The sequence below is a fragment of the Thamnophis sirtalis genome, unplaced genomic scaffold (genome assembly GCF_051295495.1).
Source record: "Thamnophis sirtalis isolate CommonGarterSnake01/CBP01778 unplaced genomic scaffold, rThaSir2_p1.2 scaffold_5, whole genome shotgun sequence".
Classification (NCBI taxonomy): domain Eukaryota; kingdom Metazoa; phylum Chordata; class Lepidosauria; order Squamata; family Natricidae; genus Thamnophis; species Thamnophis sirtalis.
The window spans coordinates 129,943,637-129,959,964 of record NW_028261385.1 but is presented as its reverse complement, the minus strand read 5'-3'; the positions used below and the strand labels follow the sequence as shown (position 1 = coordinate 129,959,964).

Sequence of the window (16,328 nt, the reverse complement as noted above, 5' to 3'; positions counted from 1 at the left end):
GGTTTTAAAAAATTGTGTTGCAGTGATTTTTAGACTTAGCATTAACTCCATTTTTTTTTACTTTTTGGGCTTGGAAACTAAAACAATCGTTTTTCTCCCTGAAGGTGCATCACAGCTTTCACAACAACTGCATCTGCATACAGTTACTACCATTATGGTCGAAAAACAGTCCAGGTTCTAAATGGCAAATGAAGTTTTGCAGAATGACTGCTCTCCTCTCATTCAGGTTGTGTGGAGTTTATGCAGAGACTCTGAATGATACCTTTGCCTCAGTGAAAACTATGCCTTCACAACGTTAAAATGAAGTTTTGATCATGTAAATAAGCAGAACTTTCAGTGTATTATTTCAATCTATTACAAATAAAGATTATAATTTTTTACTGTATTGAACTTACATATATATATATATATAAAAGATAATTGTCTGATATTACTTGTTGATTGCTGTCCAGAAATTTGCACTTGGTGTGGGTCACTGTGCTGTTTCCTTTGGTGTATCCCAAATGAAACAGTTATGTGAAATAATTGATGCCAGCAGAATTTAGTTGAGTTTTACTGTATTTAAAATGCGGTATGATCGATGGTGCAACCTGTTACTATAATAAATAAATGTAATCCAGCAGGCAGTAAATTCTATGGAATATAGGTACACTATGATCTTTATAACCCTTCATACACTTGTCTTCTGGTTTAAATATGGTTGCAAATAGCCTTTTAAAGATAAAACATGGGTTACTTCTTTCTTAGTCTAATATTGGGGCATACTCTATTTAGGAAAGAGCTGCTTTAACTGTCCCAGTGATGTGCTAACATAAGTTTGTTAAACTGTTTTGAAAGATGACCAGTACGTAAAATAAATATACAAGTATGCAGATACAAAATAGAGAATCAAAATAATTGATTTTCCAAGACAGCTTTGTAAGGGGCTGAGATCAAAATGTTCTCTGATTAGGGCCCGCAGAATAATTAATGTGGAAATAAGGGCAAAGCTTATGTGACAAACTTAGTCATCAGTTGTTCTATGAAACAGATGATTTGATTTGTGGTTTCTTAGTTCTGCTTGTACTGTAAGCCTCTGGAGATTGTCCTGGCCTATTTTACAGGCTTTTTATAAGGAATATAACAAAATGAGTACATCTATCATTTTGTAGAGGTTTTCATAAGGCTAATAGGAGAAATGGACCTATCTATGGGCAATCTTTTGTCTCAATTCATCAAACTATTTTAAGGCTGTAGAAAAGGTGAAACTGTAGGAAAGGTGAAAGATTGATACAATCTGAAGAGTGACCAGAGTCTATTTTAAGACTATAGCAACTTTTCTAATGCATTATTTGTCAGCGGAAGGGAAAATATTATGGCTTTGAATAAATGTAAACTATACTGCAGATTTCTTTGGAAAAGTTTTATGCAAGCACTAACATTTCTCATCAGTATGGTAAGCAGATACCATTATCTGGGAGCTATCTTTTGCCATAATACCAGACAGCTAAGGAAGTGGGTATTAAAAGTAAAACAAGGAAGGTCCTTCTTTGATCCGGCTGACATGAATAAGATGTTGAGATTTCTGTGAGAAAAAGTTTGCAAATGTGCATGTTAATGATTAAGAGCTGCAGATATCAAATGTGATATTTGTTAAAACATAGGAAGTTGGGACAAGAGTCTTAAGCTACTGTACATGTGATATTTTGCCCATTTGATTAAGTACAGGAATCAAAACAAAGGATAACAATTATGTATATTTAGCTCCAGTTTCCACAATAGCAGAATTTAGGCTATTTTTTTTTTTAAATGACCTATTTGAGATGTTACAGAATGGGATCAGACACACTTAAGTACATGCAAACAAATAATGTTTCATAGGTGATAAGCAATTACCTGAATATAAAAATACTTGCTAGGCTGAAAATGAATGTGAAAATATTGCGTTAAATAACTCAGTAGAAATGGTTTTACTTTAGAAATGAAGGGAAAGAGTTAAAATGGTTGGGATATTCTATGCAGTATAGGATATTTTCAAAATACGTTTTATACATTTAAATTTTATAAAGTTTGTATGCTGAAAATATTTTTGATAGTTTATACAAAATCAGGCTGCTGCAATCTGAATGTATTGCAGCATATAATGTCCCCCCCCTATTTCGTTAAGACAAAATAGGCAATTTGCTACACAGCCACAGAATACTTTCAACCAGGTAAGCATAAATGTTGCCAATGCCAAAATGCACGAAGTTTGAAAATGAACGGTATGCATGTTTGTCTGCAGTCATTGCCTTTGCACTTTCAAAATAAATCCTTTAAACAACTTCACTGCGTCTAATTCTGTTGTGTGAACCTTTTTCAAGCATGACAGGGGCTGGTGCTGCTCTAGTGTCCCTCATACTGTCATAATTGGTGCAAAAGGTTTAGTTGATGAGTGATGTACAATGACCACATCACAGGAAGTCCATATTCGTATTAAGCTGATAAGAGGATATTAATGTTTAAGGCTGTAAAAGGCTTTGTGCCCAACTCTCATGTTAAATGGCAGAAAGTGAAGAAGAACTAAAGAGCCTCTTGATGGGATGAAAAAGGAAAGTGCAAATGTTGGCTTGAAACTCAACATTAAGAAAACATGGCATCTGGCCCTCTCAATTCCTGGCAAATAGATGGGGAAGAAATGAAGGTAGTGATAGATTTTGTTTTCTTGGGCTCCAAGACCGCCGCAGATGGGGGCTGCAGCCAAGAAATTAAAAGACATTTGCTCCTGGGGAGGAAAGCTATGGCAAATCTAGACAGCATATTAAAAAGCAGAGACATTGTCCTGCCAACAAAAGTGGTAGTCAAGGTTATGTACAATATATGGCTGTGAAAGTTGGACCATAAGAAAGGCTGAGCGCCAAAGAATTGAGCCCTTTGAACTATGGTGCTAGAGAAGACTCCTGTGAGTCCCTTGGACTGCAAGGCGATCAAACTGGTCAGTCCTAAAGGAGATCAACCATGACTGCTCTTTAGAAGGCCAGATCCTGAAGATGAAACTCAAATACTTTGGCCACCTAATGAGAAGGCAGGACTCACTGGAGAAGAGCCTAATGCTGGGAAAGATTGAGGGCAAAAGAAGAAGTGGACAACAGAGAATGAGGTGGCTGGATGGAGTCACTGAAGCAGTAGGCGTGAGCCTGAATGGACTCCGGAGGATGGTAGAGGACAGGAAGGTCTGGAGGAACATTGTTCATGGAGTCACGATAGGTCGAACACGACTGCAACTAACAACAAGAACTCATGTTAAAATCTGCAGGAGAGGCCCTTTCTAAGATCTTTTATTTTTCAAGGGCTCCACTTCTTAAGAGACATCCTTGTCCTGTGCATTTAAAGTCGGTCTCTTTAGCCACGCCTCTAAATAATAACAATACTTCCAATTTTAAGCATCTCTTGCATTTTTCATGCATAATTTACATCCATTTAACTGGCAATAAAACCATTTAGTCTTTGCCCTGGTTCCTAAGTCTTTTAGGGATGTAGTCCTTGGCATGCTTGGTCAAGAGAAAGTTGTGCAACCAGGTTTAAAATATAGGTAGTCCTCAACTTACAACAACTCAGTTAGTGACCATTCAAAGTTACAACGGCACTGAAAAAAGTGACTTATGACCATTTTTGATAGTTTGAAGCATCCCCATGATCATGTGATCAACATTCAGATGCTTGGCAACTGGTTCATACTTACGGCTATTGCTGTGTCCCAAGCTCATGTGATTCTCTTTTGCAACCTTCTGATAAGGAAAAATCAATGGGAAAGCCAGGTTCACTTAATCAGGTTACTAATTTATCAACTGCAGGTAATTCACTTAGCAACTGTTGCAAGAAAGGTTGTAAAATGGGGCAAAACTCACTTAACAAATGTCTCATTTAGCAATGTACATTTTGGGCTCAATTGTAAGTTGAGGACTATCTGTATGCTGATTAAAATTCCCAACAGAGAGACTATCGGCATGTTCACAGTTGTTCACAGCTGTTGTTCTTTAATCCACCTTGATATCTTCTAGCATCTGGAATTGGATCTAAGCAGGAAAACTAATTGTTGTATGCTGCCTAACTTTCTTATTTTGGTTCTTCATTTTCATGCCAGAATTATCTGTCGACTAGCTGATCATCATCTGTTCCATCTCACATTGACATGACACTTTCTATACCAAATGAAATAAATAGATACTTGAAATCATGATAAAATTATATTTAAAATCATATTCTATAACAATGAATTACATTTTAATCCTGGATAATTCTATCTGGATAATCCAGGTAGAATAAGACATTAAATCAGCTTCTCTGAATACATATTTATTGTATAGAGATTGCAATGCTTAAAATTCCTAAACTTTTGACTTATTTTCCTATACATTGTGCAAACTTAACAGAAACATTCCTTCATGTCTAAAATGTGGAAGAAATAAATGTATGTTGCAAAATATTTAATATTTTATCACTGACAAAAATACATAAATTGAGTGAAAATAGCAAATTATGGAATTGATTATTTAATAAATGCCGCAAATAATACAATTTAGTTTAAAAAGAATTTTGTATAAACATTTACCTCTTCACTAAGAAGATGAAATAATTTCATTTGGAATTTAAGAAAACAAATTTAAATTAGTAAGGCAAAAGTTGGGGTGCAATTTTTTCTTTTTTTAAAAAAAATCAGAATTTACAAAAAATATTGATTCCTACATTTCAGGTTCACACTGGAATTTAAGGCAGAGCTCATATACATAATAAATATGTTGGAGAAGATAAGCATTCTGACTTTTAAGTGATTTCAGTAAAGAAATTATGCTTACAACTTAAACCTAAACATATTTATTTGGAAGTTTAATAGTATATGCTTCCTGAGCAAAGTGCTCTGATATCACCCCTTTTTCTAGAATTCTTTATATACTTTTAAGAGTAAGCCCCACTGGAAACAATTAGATTTATTTTTAAACACTGAAATAAACTTAAAAGGGTGACTAATTTTTCTCAAAATATGGCCTTTATATTGGAGAGTCCTATAGTATAAAAAATCTGGGCCTCTCTCACAAAAAATATTTCTGAAAATAATAATTGTGTAAGTCAGATTGCAGCTAGCTAAAGCAACTATGTAATTTGGTCTACTGTTCAAGTGAAATAGATAGCTTTGTGCTTTCCCCTTGACTTGGCTTGTTAGAAGGTTGCAAAAAGTGATCATATGGCCCAGGGACACTGCAACTGAGCTGCCAAATGTCCGAATTTTGATCACTTGACATAGGGATGCTGCAATGGTTGTGTGAAAAATGGTCACATCACTTTTTTCAGTGCTGTTGCAACTTCCAGTGATCACTAAAAGAATGGTTGTAAGTCTAGGAGTAGCTGTATACCTACCAGATTAATACAATACAATACAATAGCAGAGTTGGAAGGGACCTTGGAGGTCTTCTAGTTCAACCCCCTGCCTAGGCAGGAAACCCTATACCTAGACATACCCAGTTCCTGCAAACGTTCTTCATATGTTTTAGTCTCCAGTCCCCTAATCATCTTTGTTGCTCTTCTCTGCACTCTTTTTAGAGTCTCCACATCTTTTCTACATCGTGGCCACCAAAACTGAATGCAGTATTCCAAGTGTGGCCTTACCAAGGCATTATAAAGTGGCATTAACACTTCACGTGATCTTAATTCTTTCCCTCTGTTTATGCAGCCTAGAACTGTGTTGGCTTTTTTTGGCAGCTGCTGCAAACTGCTGGCTCATAAATGGTTGTCCACTAGGACTCCAAGATCCCTCTCACAGTTACTACTATTGAGGAAGGTTTCTTATTCTTTCTGGGTTTTGTTCCTGGTTTCACCTATAGTTTGTGATGTGGCATTCATCATCCTCAGATCTTTGGATGGACCAAATCTGCACCCAACGAAAGAAGATTCCGAGACTTGAGTTTCCTCAAAGTTCCATTTTATTAGAGTTGTCATATTGGCATATCTGGGAAAACCTGAATCTGAAAGCTCCCAGGTTTTCCCCATCCAAAAGAAAGTTCAAGTCTCTGCTCAGCACCTACATCAGAGGTGGGTTGCTTCTGGTTTGGCCCAGATCAGGAGAACCGGTAGTAGCGGCGGTGGGAGGCTCCATCCATCCACCCGGACACTTCTACGCATGCGCAGAAGTATTGCGCGTGCGTGAACGTGCCAAAACCAGTAGTAAAAAAATTGGCAACCCACCTCTGACCCACATGTCCATCACATGAACCAATCAGGCACTGTCCAAAACTGGAGATGCCTCCCAGTCACCTCATTGAAGCTGCAGACAAGATGGCCTTGACTTGAGAAATAATGTTATTTTGACTATATATCACCCATACTCTATATCATTGATGGCTAACCTTTTTTGGCTCGCATGCCAAAAGTGGGGGGAGTGCATGGGGGTCGTGCATGGGTGTGTCACACCCATAATGCTTTGCGCATGACCCCAACATGCATGTGCGTATGACCAGTGCTCCCACCCATTTTTGGTCTGCTTTTTTTCCCCTCCCCAGGCTCCAGAGGCTTTATAGCAGCCTGGGGAGGGTGAAAACAGCCTTCCCCACCTCCCAGAGACCCTCCAGAGGCTTCAGGAGTTTCCCTGAAGCCTCCAGAGTGTGAAAAACTGGTCCTACGGGCAAACTGGAAGTTCGGGAATGGACTTCTGGTTTGTCTGTAGGGCCGTTTTTCATCCTCCGGAGCCTTCAGGTAAGCTTCCTGAAGGCTCCGGAGGGCTAAAATCAGCCCAGAAGTAAACCAGAAGTACATTCCTGAATTTCTGGTTTGCCCGTAGGGCCGGTTTTTCGCACTCCGGAGCCTCCAAGGAAGCCTCTGGAGGGCAAAAAATGGCCTCAAAAGACCAAAATCAGCTGGCCAGTGCACACAAATGACTCCACATGCCACCTGTGGCATGCGTGGCATACAAGAGCCGAGATGGTGCACAAGAGCCAAGGTGGCGCAGTGGTTAAATGCAGCACTGTAGGCTACTTCAGCTGACTGCAGTTCTGCAGTTCGGCTGTTCAAATCTCACCAGCTCAGGGTTGACTCAGCCTTCCATCCTTCCGAGGTGGGTAAAATGAGGACCCGGATTGTTGTTGGGGGCAATATGCTGACTCTGTAAACTGCTTAGAGAGGGCTGAAAGCCCTATGAAGTGGTATATAAGTCTAACTGCTATTGCTATTGCTATTGCGTGCCATAGGTTTGTCATCATGGCTCTATATAATCCCCCTCTCCCATTTTCCCACAGTAGAAAATGTGGCGGGCCTGAAAGCCCAAATGTAAAAGATGGCTTCCAGGTCTGACATCTACATTTTGGATCCCTGGTCCCAGCAAACATAATACACTATTGACAATAGATCAGATCTGATGAGAAAAAGAAAGATATACTATCTACTTACAGTAGACCATTGGAAGAGCAACACCTCCAAGTGAAAGGGAGAACTTTTTTCAACTCTTAAAATCTGACCATTCTGTCCTCAATTTGGAAGCAATGATGCCAAATATTTTCATAATGATACTGCATCCTCCCTTGGCAGCCTGCTTAGATGTCACTGCTCAAAACATATCCACTGTGGAGTGAAGGAAGTATAGTAGATTTATGCATATGGAATTGTGTGGCACTTTCCATAGCACAAATAAGATGCTATGAATACATGAACATCCAATCTGACACAATAGGGAAAGATGGGAAGGAATCTTGAGTTCCATGCAATATGTAGCATAGGTGGTATTTTTATGTCCTTGGATTTCTCACTACGGTATTGTAACACTCATATGATGTTATCCTGAAAAATCCATCTTAAATAGGTAGCTTTTTTGGGGGGGTCCATGAAAACTTTCATATCCAATGGGTCTGGGCCAACCAACATTTAGCAGTCTCCCATCAAATCCATTCTGGGGAATTGTGAGACTCCCCCAAAGAGCAGGCATAGTGGCAGCTTCAAGAGGACAGAGAAAAAATCAGTGTCTCATTCTTGCTGGCAAGTCTGATCTTTCTGCTAGTTGGATTAAATGCTTTAAATGCTGGATTAAGTGTTTTCTCTTCCTAAAAATAGTCCGAATTTTGAGGATTTGCGGTAATTGTTTGATCATTTTCATAGTTTTAAATATTGAAAAATAATTTCTGATTGCTTCAATTGGAGAAGAAATTTAGCAAGGAGAAAGCAATACTAAAGCAAAACAACTGAAAAAAACCCTCTAACTTTTTTTGGGGGGAGGGGGATATTAGGAGGAGGAATAGGCCAAAAAAATCATCACAGTGCGTAAACAGTTTACAACAATGGCCTATATTTGCGAGTCTCATTCCCCTGATTTATTTTATGGAATAATCAAAAGCAGGATTTTTATAAGATACTAGATGTGTGTTATATTGCTCTATGTGTGGTGTCTTGTATTTTTTGCACAGACATACTGACAGCAATATGGTGGCTATGAGAAAGACACCACTTGTTGTGCACAGAGCCGCAAAGATAGATGTGTAGCTGGATTTTGTGACGAAGGTACTGCATGGAGGATTATGCTCATTCCAGCCTGTAGTTTGGCTTGATCCTGCCTTGTTCCAGGCAATTATACACACCTGGTAGGTAGAACCAGGAAGAAGGTTATATAGAGTGTATCGCCTAGCGGTGGCATAAATCTCTCCAGAATTAGTATAATTCTTTTTGCTGCCTTTAGGACGATAGGCAAGCTGGTAGAATCTTACTGCAGAATTTGGGGAGCACCAGTGGATCTGGGCTGAAGTGTCCCTCATTTCAGATATTTCATGAAATCTTGGCGGGTCTGGGACGGTGAATTCATCCGACATGCCTGGGCACAAGCAGGATGACAACTTCTGGAGATCAACACAAGGCTTCTGGAGATGCCTGCATGGATCATAATCACACAAATCCATGGTCTGGGCTACAGATGCCACTTGCTGGTTTTCATAATCATAGTCATCTGTATAATCCGGTAGACTGTTAGTAGATGCAAGATTTGGAAAGGAGGTAGATTTGGTGGGATCCTGAAGGGATAGATCGTTCTCGCTGGAATCTGTTTTACTGTACGAAATGAACAAAGCACTGGAAACTTCGAAAGGAGATGTTCCTGTCACTTCAGTTGTAAAACTGTGTAAAGTAGACTGGTGCGGTGTTGGGGTATCTTCCCTTTCCTTCATTTCAGTTGTGCTCACTTCAGGAGGTTCAGTAGAGAGATTTCCCAGGATTGCTGAGAGCTCTGTAGTAAGAGGTGGAGTAGTCAGTGGGTGCTCAGTAGATCTATGAACTGCTTGCTCTTTGTAAGCAACAATGCCTGTCTTACTTGGATCCTTCCTTGTTAATTCTCCCCAGGTAAAAGATGTGCTTTGAGGGATGAAGGGATCCCCGAGAGACTTTTGAGGCAATGCATTAGAGTCGGCCAATATTTCTGTATTGATGCTGGTAAGGGTGTGGTACAGTTTGCTTTGAACCAAAGACAAGGCCGAATGTGTGGTCGTCTCAGCTTGGCACTGATGATAGAGTTTGGATAACAACATAGATGAAGATGTTTCTTTATCTCCTGGAGAAAAATGGCACATGGTATCTGATGCCCTGAAACAAGGTAGTAAGAGACCAAATCAATCGTGTACTATGAGGTAGTAGAAAGATGTAACATGTAAAATGCCACAATAGTGTGGTATTCAGCAGGTTCTGACCTGTTCTGGAGAACCAGTAGCAGAAATTTTGAGTAGTTTGGAGAACTAGTAAATACCTCTGACTGCCCAGGGGGGTTTCTCGCCCCGTTCCAACCGAACCGGTTGGAACGGGGCCGGCGGCGTCCTCGTGCACGGGCGCAGTGCACGCATGCGTACTAGCGTCTGTGCGATGCTCCAGCTGCTCCTGGAGGATAGCGCAGGCGCTGTATACGTCCTGCGCATGCGTGGAAGTGCAGAACTCATCAAAACCGGGTAAGGAGTGCGGGCGGGTGGGTGGGCCCTTCGCCGTTCCCGGAAGTTACTTACTTCTGGGTTTGCCGACCAACTGATTCGCAGGGACCGCCGTGAACTGGTTGAAACCCACCCCTGTGACTGCCCCTGCCCCCATCTATTCTCTGCCTCCCAAGTCCCAGCTGATCGGCAGGAAATGGGGATTTTGCCATAACTTTCCCCTAGAGTGGGAAGGGAATGGAGATTTTATAGTATTCTTCCCCTGCCACGCCCACCAAGGCAAGCCATGCCCGCCAAGCCACTCCCACAGAACCGGTGGCAAAATTTTTTGAATCCCACCACTGTTCTATATCCCTCATTTGTGTTTCTGTATTTTTGGGGGGAAGGTTTTTAGCATTCTCCTCCCAGTGCAAAAGTTCAGCTTTGCCTCATACCTTATTATGTTATGACTATCTTGTGCTTTGAGGAAATAGGAGGAATCAGAGTGAATTCTGGATCTTTGGTGGATTTGATTGACTAACTTTAAAAGCCTTAACTGAGAACTGTCTCTCGTTTCTTATCATCTACACCAGGGGTGTCAAAGTGGCAGCCCGCAGGCCAGATGGGTTGCGTGCAGGCCACGCCCACTCCAGCTCCATGAAGGGAAAAACATCGCGATACATCACGTGATGGCAACGTGACACGAGTTTAACACCTGTGATTTACACCCTATTTCATGTGAAATATACCAGTGCTCAGTCTCTTTTTCCGTGTATGCAAGGTGCTGATGAGAATCAAATTACAACTGATGGGCCTATGCTCCCCTATCTGAGAGTTATGTTAGTCTTTAAATATTACCCCTATAACCTTTCACAAATGGCAAAATAGGGATGGAAATATAAGATGTGATGCCTTTTTCTAAAATGAAACTCATAGATTTGCCTTTGGTACATACTGCTGTTTGTTTTTCAGTCTTCTTTTAGATCTTGCTGATTCAAGATTTTTTATTTTTAAATTAAAAATCTACACAAAAGTTAATGACAGCGTTAAATGCCATTGGACCCCTTGTTACACAACTCCTACCCTTTTAAAAGCTAATTTGGCCCCAAAACTGGAGTTATCTTCATTCTCATAACCCTTCTTACCTCTGTAGAACGACCGTGTCAGGATTTGACAGCAACCAGGAAATTGCACAATGACAAACCAAAGGATTTCCGTAGAGGTTGATGGAGAGACGGTGTGATGAAGTGAGATTCCATGGGTTGAAGTTGCTCAAGTTACAGCTAGGTAGGTAGGTAGGTAGGTAGGTAGGTAGGTAGGCAGGCAGGCAGGCAGGCAGGCAAATAAATAAATAAATAAATAAATACATAAATAAATAAACACATAAATATATAAATACATAAATAAATACATAAACAAACAAACAAACAAACAAATAAACATTTAGAGGTGGTCCTCAACTTACAACACTTCATTTAGTGGCCGAAGTTACAACGGCATGCAAAAAAGTGATTTAATGACCGTTTTTCACACTTAGGACCACTGTTGGGTGATGTGATCAAAATTTGGACACTTGGCCACTGACTCATATTTATGACAGCCGCGGTGTCCCGAGGTCATGTGAGCCTCTTTTTGCAACCTTCTGGCAAGCAAAGTCAAAGAGGAAGCCTGATTCATTTAACAAATGTTTCACTAACTTAACGATTGCAGTGATTCACTTCACAGCGGTGGCCAGAAAGGTCGTAAAATGTGACAAAACTCACTTAACAACTGTCTTGCTTAATAACAGAAACTTTGGACTCAGTTGTGGTCGTAAGTCAAGGACCACCTGCATTGTTTGCTTTATTGTCATAAATGGTGGAGAGAGATTGTAGTATGTACAATATATTTTTTATTTTGTTACACATCTGTTCCAGTGGTGGGTTCCGGATCCCATTCAAACTGGTACGGTTGGAACGGGCCTGGCGCCGCCCACAAGGACGTGCGTGGCACGCACATACATCGTAGCTGCAAACAACGCTTCCGCCAGCCTCTGCAACGCTCCAGCTGCTTGGCGGAGCGTTGCGCAGGCACTGTATGTGCCATGCGCGTGCGTGGAAGTGCCGAAAGCTTTAAAACATGGTAAGGAGCTTGGGTGGGTGGGTGGGCTCTCCGGAACGGTATCCAGTGCTTGGGCAGGCTCCGGTATGCCTGTACCGGGGTGTACCGCCTGCAACCCACTACTGATCTATCCACTCTTCAGCCTCCTTAATTTTCTGATGTGAAAAACAATTTCTCATGAAATTTCTATTTGGGATCTCTCTCTCTCGCTCTCTCTCTCTCTCTTTCTCTCCCCCTCCCTCCCTCCCCCTCAATTTGGTCCAAAAATAACTTATTTTTCCATCAATACTAAAACATTTTTACAGGTGCATATTATAATGAAAAACACCAGATGATTGAACTATATCCTTATAGCTGAATCAATTATCATTACAAATTTCACTTAATAGATTAAGGAATGAAGTCAGTTAGAAGGAGGGTTGCAATGGGTTTTATCCAACCTGATGTCCTGTAGATATGTCACTCCAACAAGTTCTCATCTTCAAACTATACAGTCAATTGGCGAAACAAAATTGACCTTGTAACCCAACAGGTTTAGAAGGAAGCAGTTGAAAGCTCAATTAAGATAGACCCCTGCTAATAAGTAGACACAGGAAAGCTTACTTTTTAAATATTAGGGAAGTCACAAGAGGTATGTGGTGGAATGACTCGGTTTCCACTAGACTTAGTGCATGAGAATCTTGGCAGTTCAATTCTCTTAGCATGGGCAGATTGCGGAAGACAGCGGCATCCAGTCTTCTTAGCTTGGGCATTTGTGTTAGGTAGAAGGAAGTGAGCTGTGGCAGATCTTTGATCCAGTCCTCGTGAACTGAGAAGAAGGAAGAGGAGGAGGTCAGATCAAACAAAGGACAGACTTAAGGCGATACTCACTTGAAGGCACTGGTGGGACCTCTGGACCTCAGGAAGCTGAAATTCCCCGTGGAATTTCTAATTTAATATTTCCCTGGAGGGTACCCCCTTTCTTACTTCTGCTCCAGGGAATTGTATGTTTAGTCATGTGTGCCCGACAATATGTTAAAAGCAGACTATTTTGCAACCAGAATAAAACAGAAATAATTCTGTGAAGAAGGAATTGGTTCTAAGGTCTTTCTGTTTCCTTACTTTATATTTGAGTTAGATATGAATAGAGAACTTTTGAATAATCATTAATTAGTGTGCTGGTTGATATTAATGATGCTTAAATCACAATCATATCACAATACAGTTTAGAGAATAGACAGTTTGGAAGCTCTTCAACCGTGCTTAATCTCTGGATCAAATCAGACATCCCTGCCAAGTGCCTTCCAAGAGATTCTAGATTCTAAAACTCACAAGGGACCATGGTGGATGCGGCTGTGGAAATGATAATTCTGACCCCGGGTTGCTTATTTTGTTCTGTATTGTAAATGAGACAGACAATTTACAGTAAGCCACTGTAAAAGTACACATAAACAAATGCCCTATCAGGTCAGAACACTTGGCAACAATGTGGGCATTGTTTCTAAGAATCCTAAAATATAGGCATCAGGAGGAAAAAATATCTGGGAGCTGGAATACTACAGTTACCCATTCTTGGTTTTTAAAAGTGAAACTAGATGTTGCTTTCCTAAACTTTCCTGAGAGTCTCATTGAATATTACTTTTGAGTAGTTCCGTAGATTTATTGTAAATCTTTAAATGTAATGTAAATTGTATATTAGGGATCTTTTAAAATAGTAGTAGTAGTAGTAGTAGTAGTAGTAGTAGTAGTAGTAGTAGTAGTAGCAGCAGCAGCAGCAGCAGCAGCAGCAATAATAATAATAATAATAATAATAATAATAATAATAATCGACTTAAAATAATAATCGGACTTAAAAATCGAAATTCAAAGACTATGGCACAAACCAGCAGTGGTAATTCCAGTGGTAATTGGCACACTGGGTGCTATTCCAAAAGCACTGGAATTACATTTAAAACAGTTAAAAATTGAGAAAATCACCATCAGTCAAATGCAAAAAGCCGCACTGCTTGGAACTGCACGCATATTACAAAAATACTTTACTACGTCCTAGGCCCCTGGGTGGGGCCCGACTAGTAACCAATGCCAAATCCGGCGAAACAACTGGCCGCTGTGATACAATTCTGTTGTGATGATAATAATAATACTAATAATACCATGTCCAAGAATTTTATAAGATATATCAACAAATTGCAGCTTCCTACAATAACACCAGCGGAACTCCAAAAAAACTGCGCTACTCGGAACATTGTATATTTTAAGAAGATACTTGGTTGATACCTAGGACGCTGGCAGTAACCCGTATCAACCATTAGCACCAGTCAATGGTATTTGTGAATGTGCATTTTTGAATGTTCAGTTGACTGAGTTTCATGTTTAATGAATAAAGTATAATGATGATGATGATACCTAGGATGCTGGCAGCAACCTGTATCAACCATTAGCACGAGTCAATGGTATTTGTGACACATTTTTAAATGTTCAGTTGACTGAGTTTCATGTTCAATGAATAAAAGAGATGATAATAATAATCTCATTTGTACAAATTAATGAAAATTGGAAAATCTTGTCTATATGTTGTCTATATGTTCAGATTTTAGCACTGGAATGCAAATTCTAATTAAAATTGAATGCAAGTGTATTATGGATCTCCCATTATCCCCAGACAAGGCAAGATTAGTAGTTTAGCATAGTTAGAAGTTACAACTTTGGGAAAGATCACGTTTTGCCAAAGTCTTCAATCAGAGTTTAGAAAACTTTACAACCAAATTTTTCACCCGCCTCTCCCATCCCACCCAATTTGGTGAGACTTGCTATTTTTCCAGTTAGACTTTAACACTTACTCCTCTCCAGAAAGGTTGCACTGAGGTCAAGGATGTTGATCAGAGCTTTTCTGGCTTCTTCAGTGTACTCTGGACGGTGGGACAAATTCATTGCAAAAGCAGATTCCGGAATCCCCATTTCCCCATCTTTTCCCAGCCATGTGGATGACAAGTTCAGGAAATGCAGCTGAGGATAGCAGGAGAAGGCGAACGGCTGGATCTCTCTGATAGGATTTCCCGCTAGAGACAGCCACCTCAGATTGTCCAAAGAAGAAATAATGCAGGAAGGTACAACCGAGAGCAAATTGAAACTCAGATCTAAGAACTGAAGATGACTGGGATTTTGAGTCCCCCATCTCACCTTTCGGATCTGATTCTGTCTCAGGGAGAGGATTCGCAGATTAGGCAGATAAGCCACATCTTCGCTATTTAATTCTGGCAAAAGATTAACACTCAAATCCAGTTGTTCCAGAAGCTCCGGCAGACATTCAGGGAAGGAAGTGAGATTTTGGTTCTGCATCTGCATGGCGATTGATATCTGATTCCTCAGCTCCTCACAAGGCAAGCTAGTAAGGTTTATATTTTCCTCCCAGACATTCTGTTGAATCAGCAGGAATGGAGCATTTGCGTCTTCTGGTAGGGCTGGACCTGCCTTCTCTGTGGGCCTAGCTGTGATGATCCTGAGAAGCACAATTACACAGGCCAGGAAATTGGACATTGTGGTCCTTTAAAAGCACCTTGGGTATGAAGAGGGAGCTGTTTTCAAGGATATGCTAAGGGAGGAAAACAATATTGAGTACTACCAACAGTTAGTTCCCACTATTTTACAATTTCCATGCATTAAAATATCATAAGAAGCTGACCTCATAGTGGGAAGAGGAAAAAAATGCAATTGGATTTGGACTTGAAATCCAGCCAGAGGCTCTAAGTGGCAGATAGATATTAACCACTAATTCGGATGGTTACTTTTTATTTATTGGAATTTTATCCTGCCTTTATTACTTTTATAAATAGCTCAAGGTGATGAACACACACAATACTTCTCCCTCCTATTTTTCCCACAATAGACAACCATGTGAGGGTGAGTTTGAATCACTCTACATCTTCATATATACGTACACCTACATGTATGTGAGTGAACAAAAGGGAAAGAGGGTGGGCTCAGAGAGAGTGCCTGGGCCAAAGTCAACCAGCTGGCTTTCCTGCCTAAGGCAGGACTAGAAGTCACACACTCCCAGTTTCTAGAATAATAGAATAGAATGGAATGGAATGGAGTGGAATAGAATGGAATGGAGTGAAGTGGAGTGGAGTAGAATAGAATAGAATAGAATAGAATAGAATAGAATAGAATAGAATTAGAATAGTTGGAACAGACCTTGGAGGTCTTCTAGTCTACCCCTTGCCCAGGCAGGAAACCCTATATCATTTCAGACATTGATATCACTACACCAAACTGACTTGTCCACTATTTAGCCAATTATTTACTCTCCACTAACATTCATTCAGATATAGACATGTACATCCACATATTATATGGCTATCCATCTAGAAC

General features: G+C 40.2%; 2 protein-coding genes across 4 annotated transcripts in view; one reads left to right on the top strand and one right to left on the bottom strand.

The window, feature by feature from the left end:
• MCM8 (minichromosome maintenance 8 homologous recombination repair factor) overlaps nucleotides 1-2,307 on the top strand; it is a 37,810-nt gene extending 35,503 nt beyond the window's left edge. For 2 of the 3 annotated variants that reach the window (XM_087716880.1, XM_014067029.2), the window contains one exon: nucleotides 105-2,307. In XM_087716880.1, coding sequence (XP_087573006.1) covers nucleotides 105-192 — 88 coding nt within the window. In that variant the 3' untranslated portion in view covers nucleotides 193-2,307. The remainder of the gene's footprint in view (nucleotides 1-104) is intronic. The other variant, XR_015696809.1, reaches the window with a different exon arrangement.
• A 5,543-nt stretch (nucleotides 2,308-7,850) lies between these two features.
• LRRN4 (leucine rich repeat neuronal 4) lies at nucleotides 7,851-15,494 on the bottom strand. Its single transcript, XM_014067030.2, has 4 exons — nucleotides 14,798-15,494; nucleotides 12,582-12,786; nucleotides 11,024-11,161; nucleotides 7,851-9,564 (listed from the first exon to the last, which is right to left on the bottom strand). Exons 1-4 carry the CDS (start codon nucleotides 15,492-15,494, stop codon nucleotides 8,310-8,312), a joined length of 2,295 nt encoding a protein of 764 aa, XP_013922505.2. The 3' UTR covers nucleotides 7,851-8,309.
• Nucleotides 15,495-16,328: the final 834 nt, after the last annotated feature.

Excerpts from the sequence above, each read along its gene's own strand:
- LRRN4 (XM_014067030.2), bottom strand. The coding sequence starts at position 15,494 with ATGTCCAATTTCCTGGCCTGTGTAATTGTGCTTCTCAGGATCATCACA. Across the intron at positions 11,162-12,581 it reads ACTTCCCTAATATTTAAAAA|CTGTAACTTGAGCAACTTCA; the intron begins GTAAGCTTTCCT and ends CTACCTACCTAG. Across the intron at positions 9,565-11,023 it reads GACACGGTCGTTCTACAGAG|GGCATCAGATACCATGTGCC; the intron begins GTAAGAAGGGTT and ends ACCTTGTTTCAG.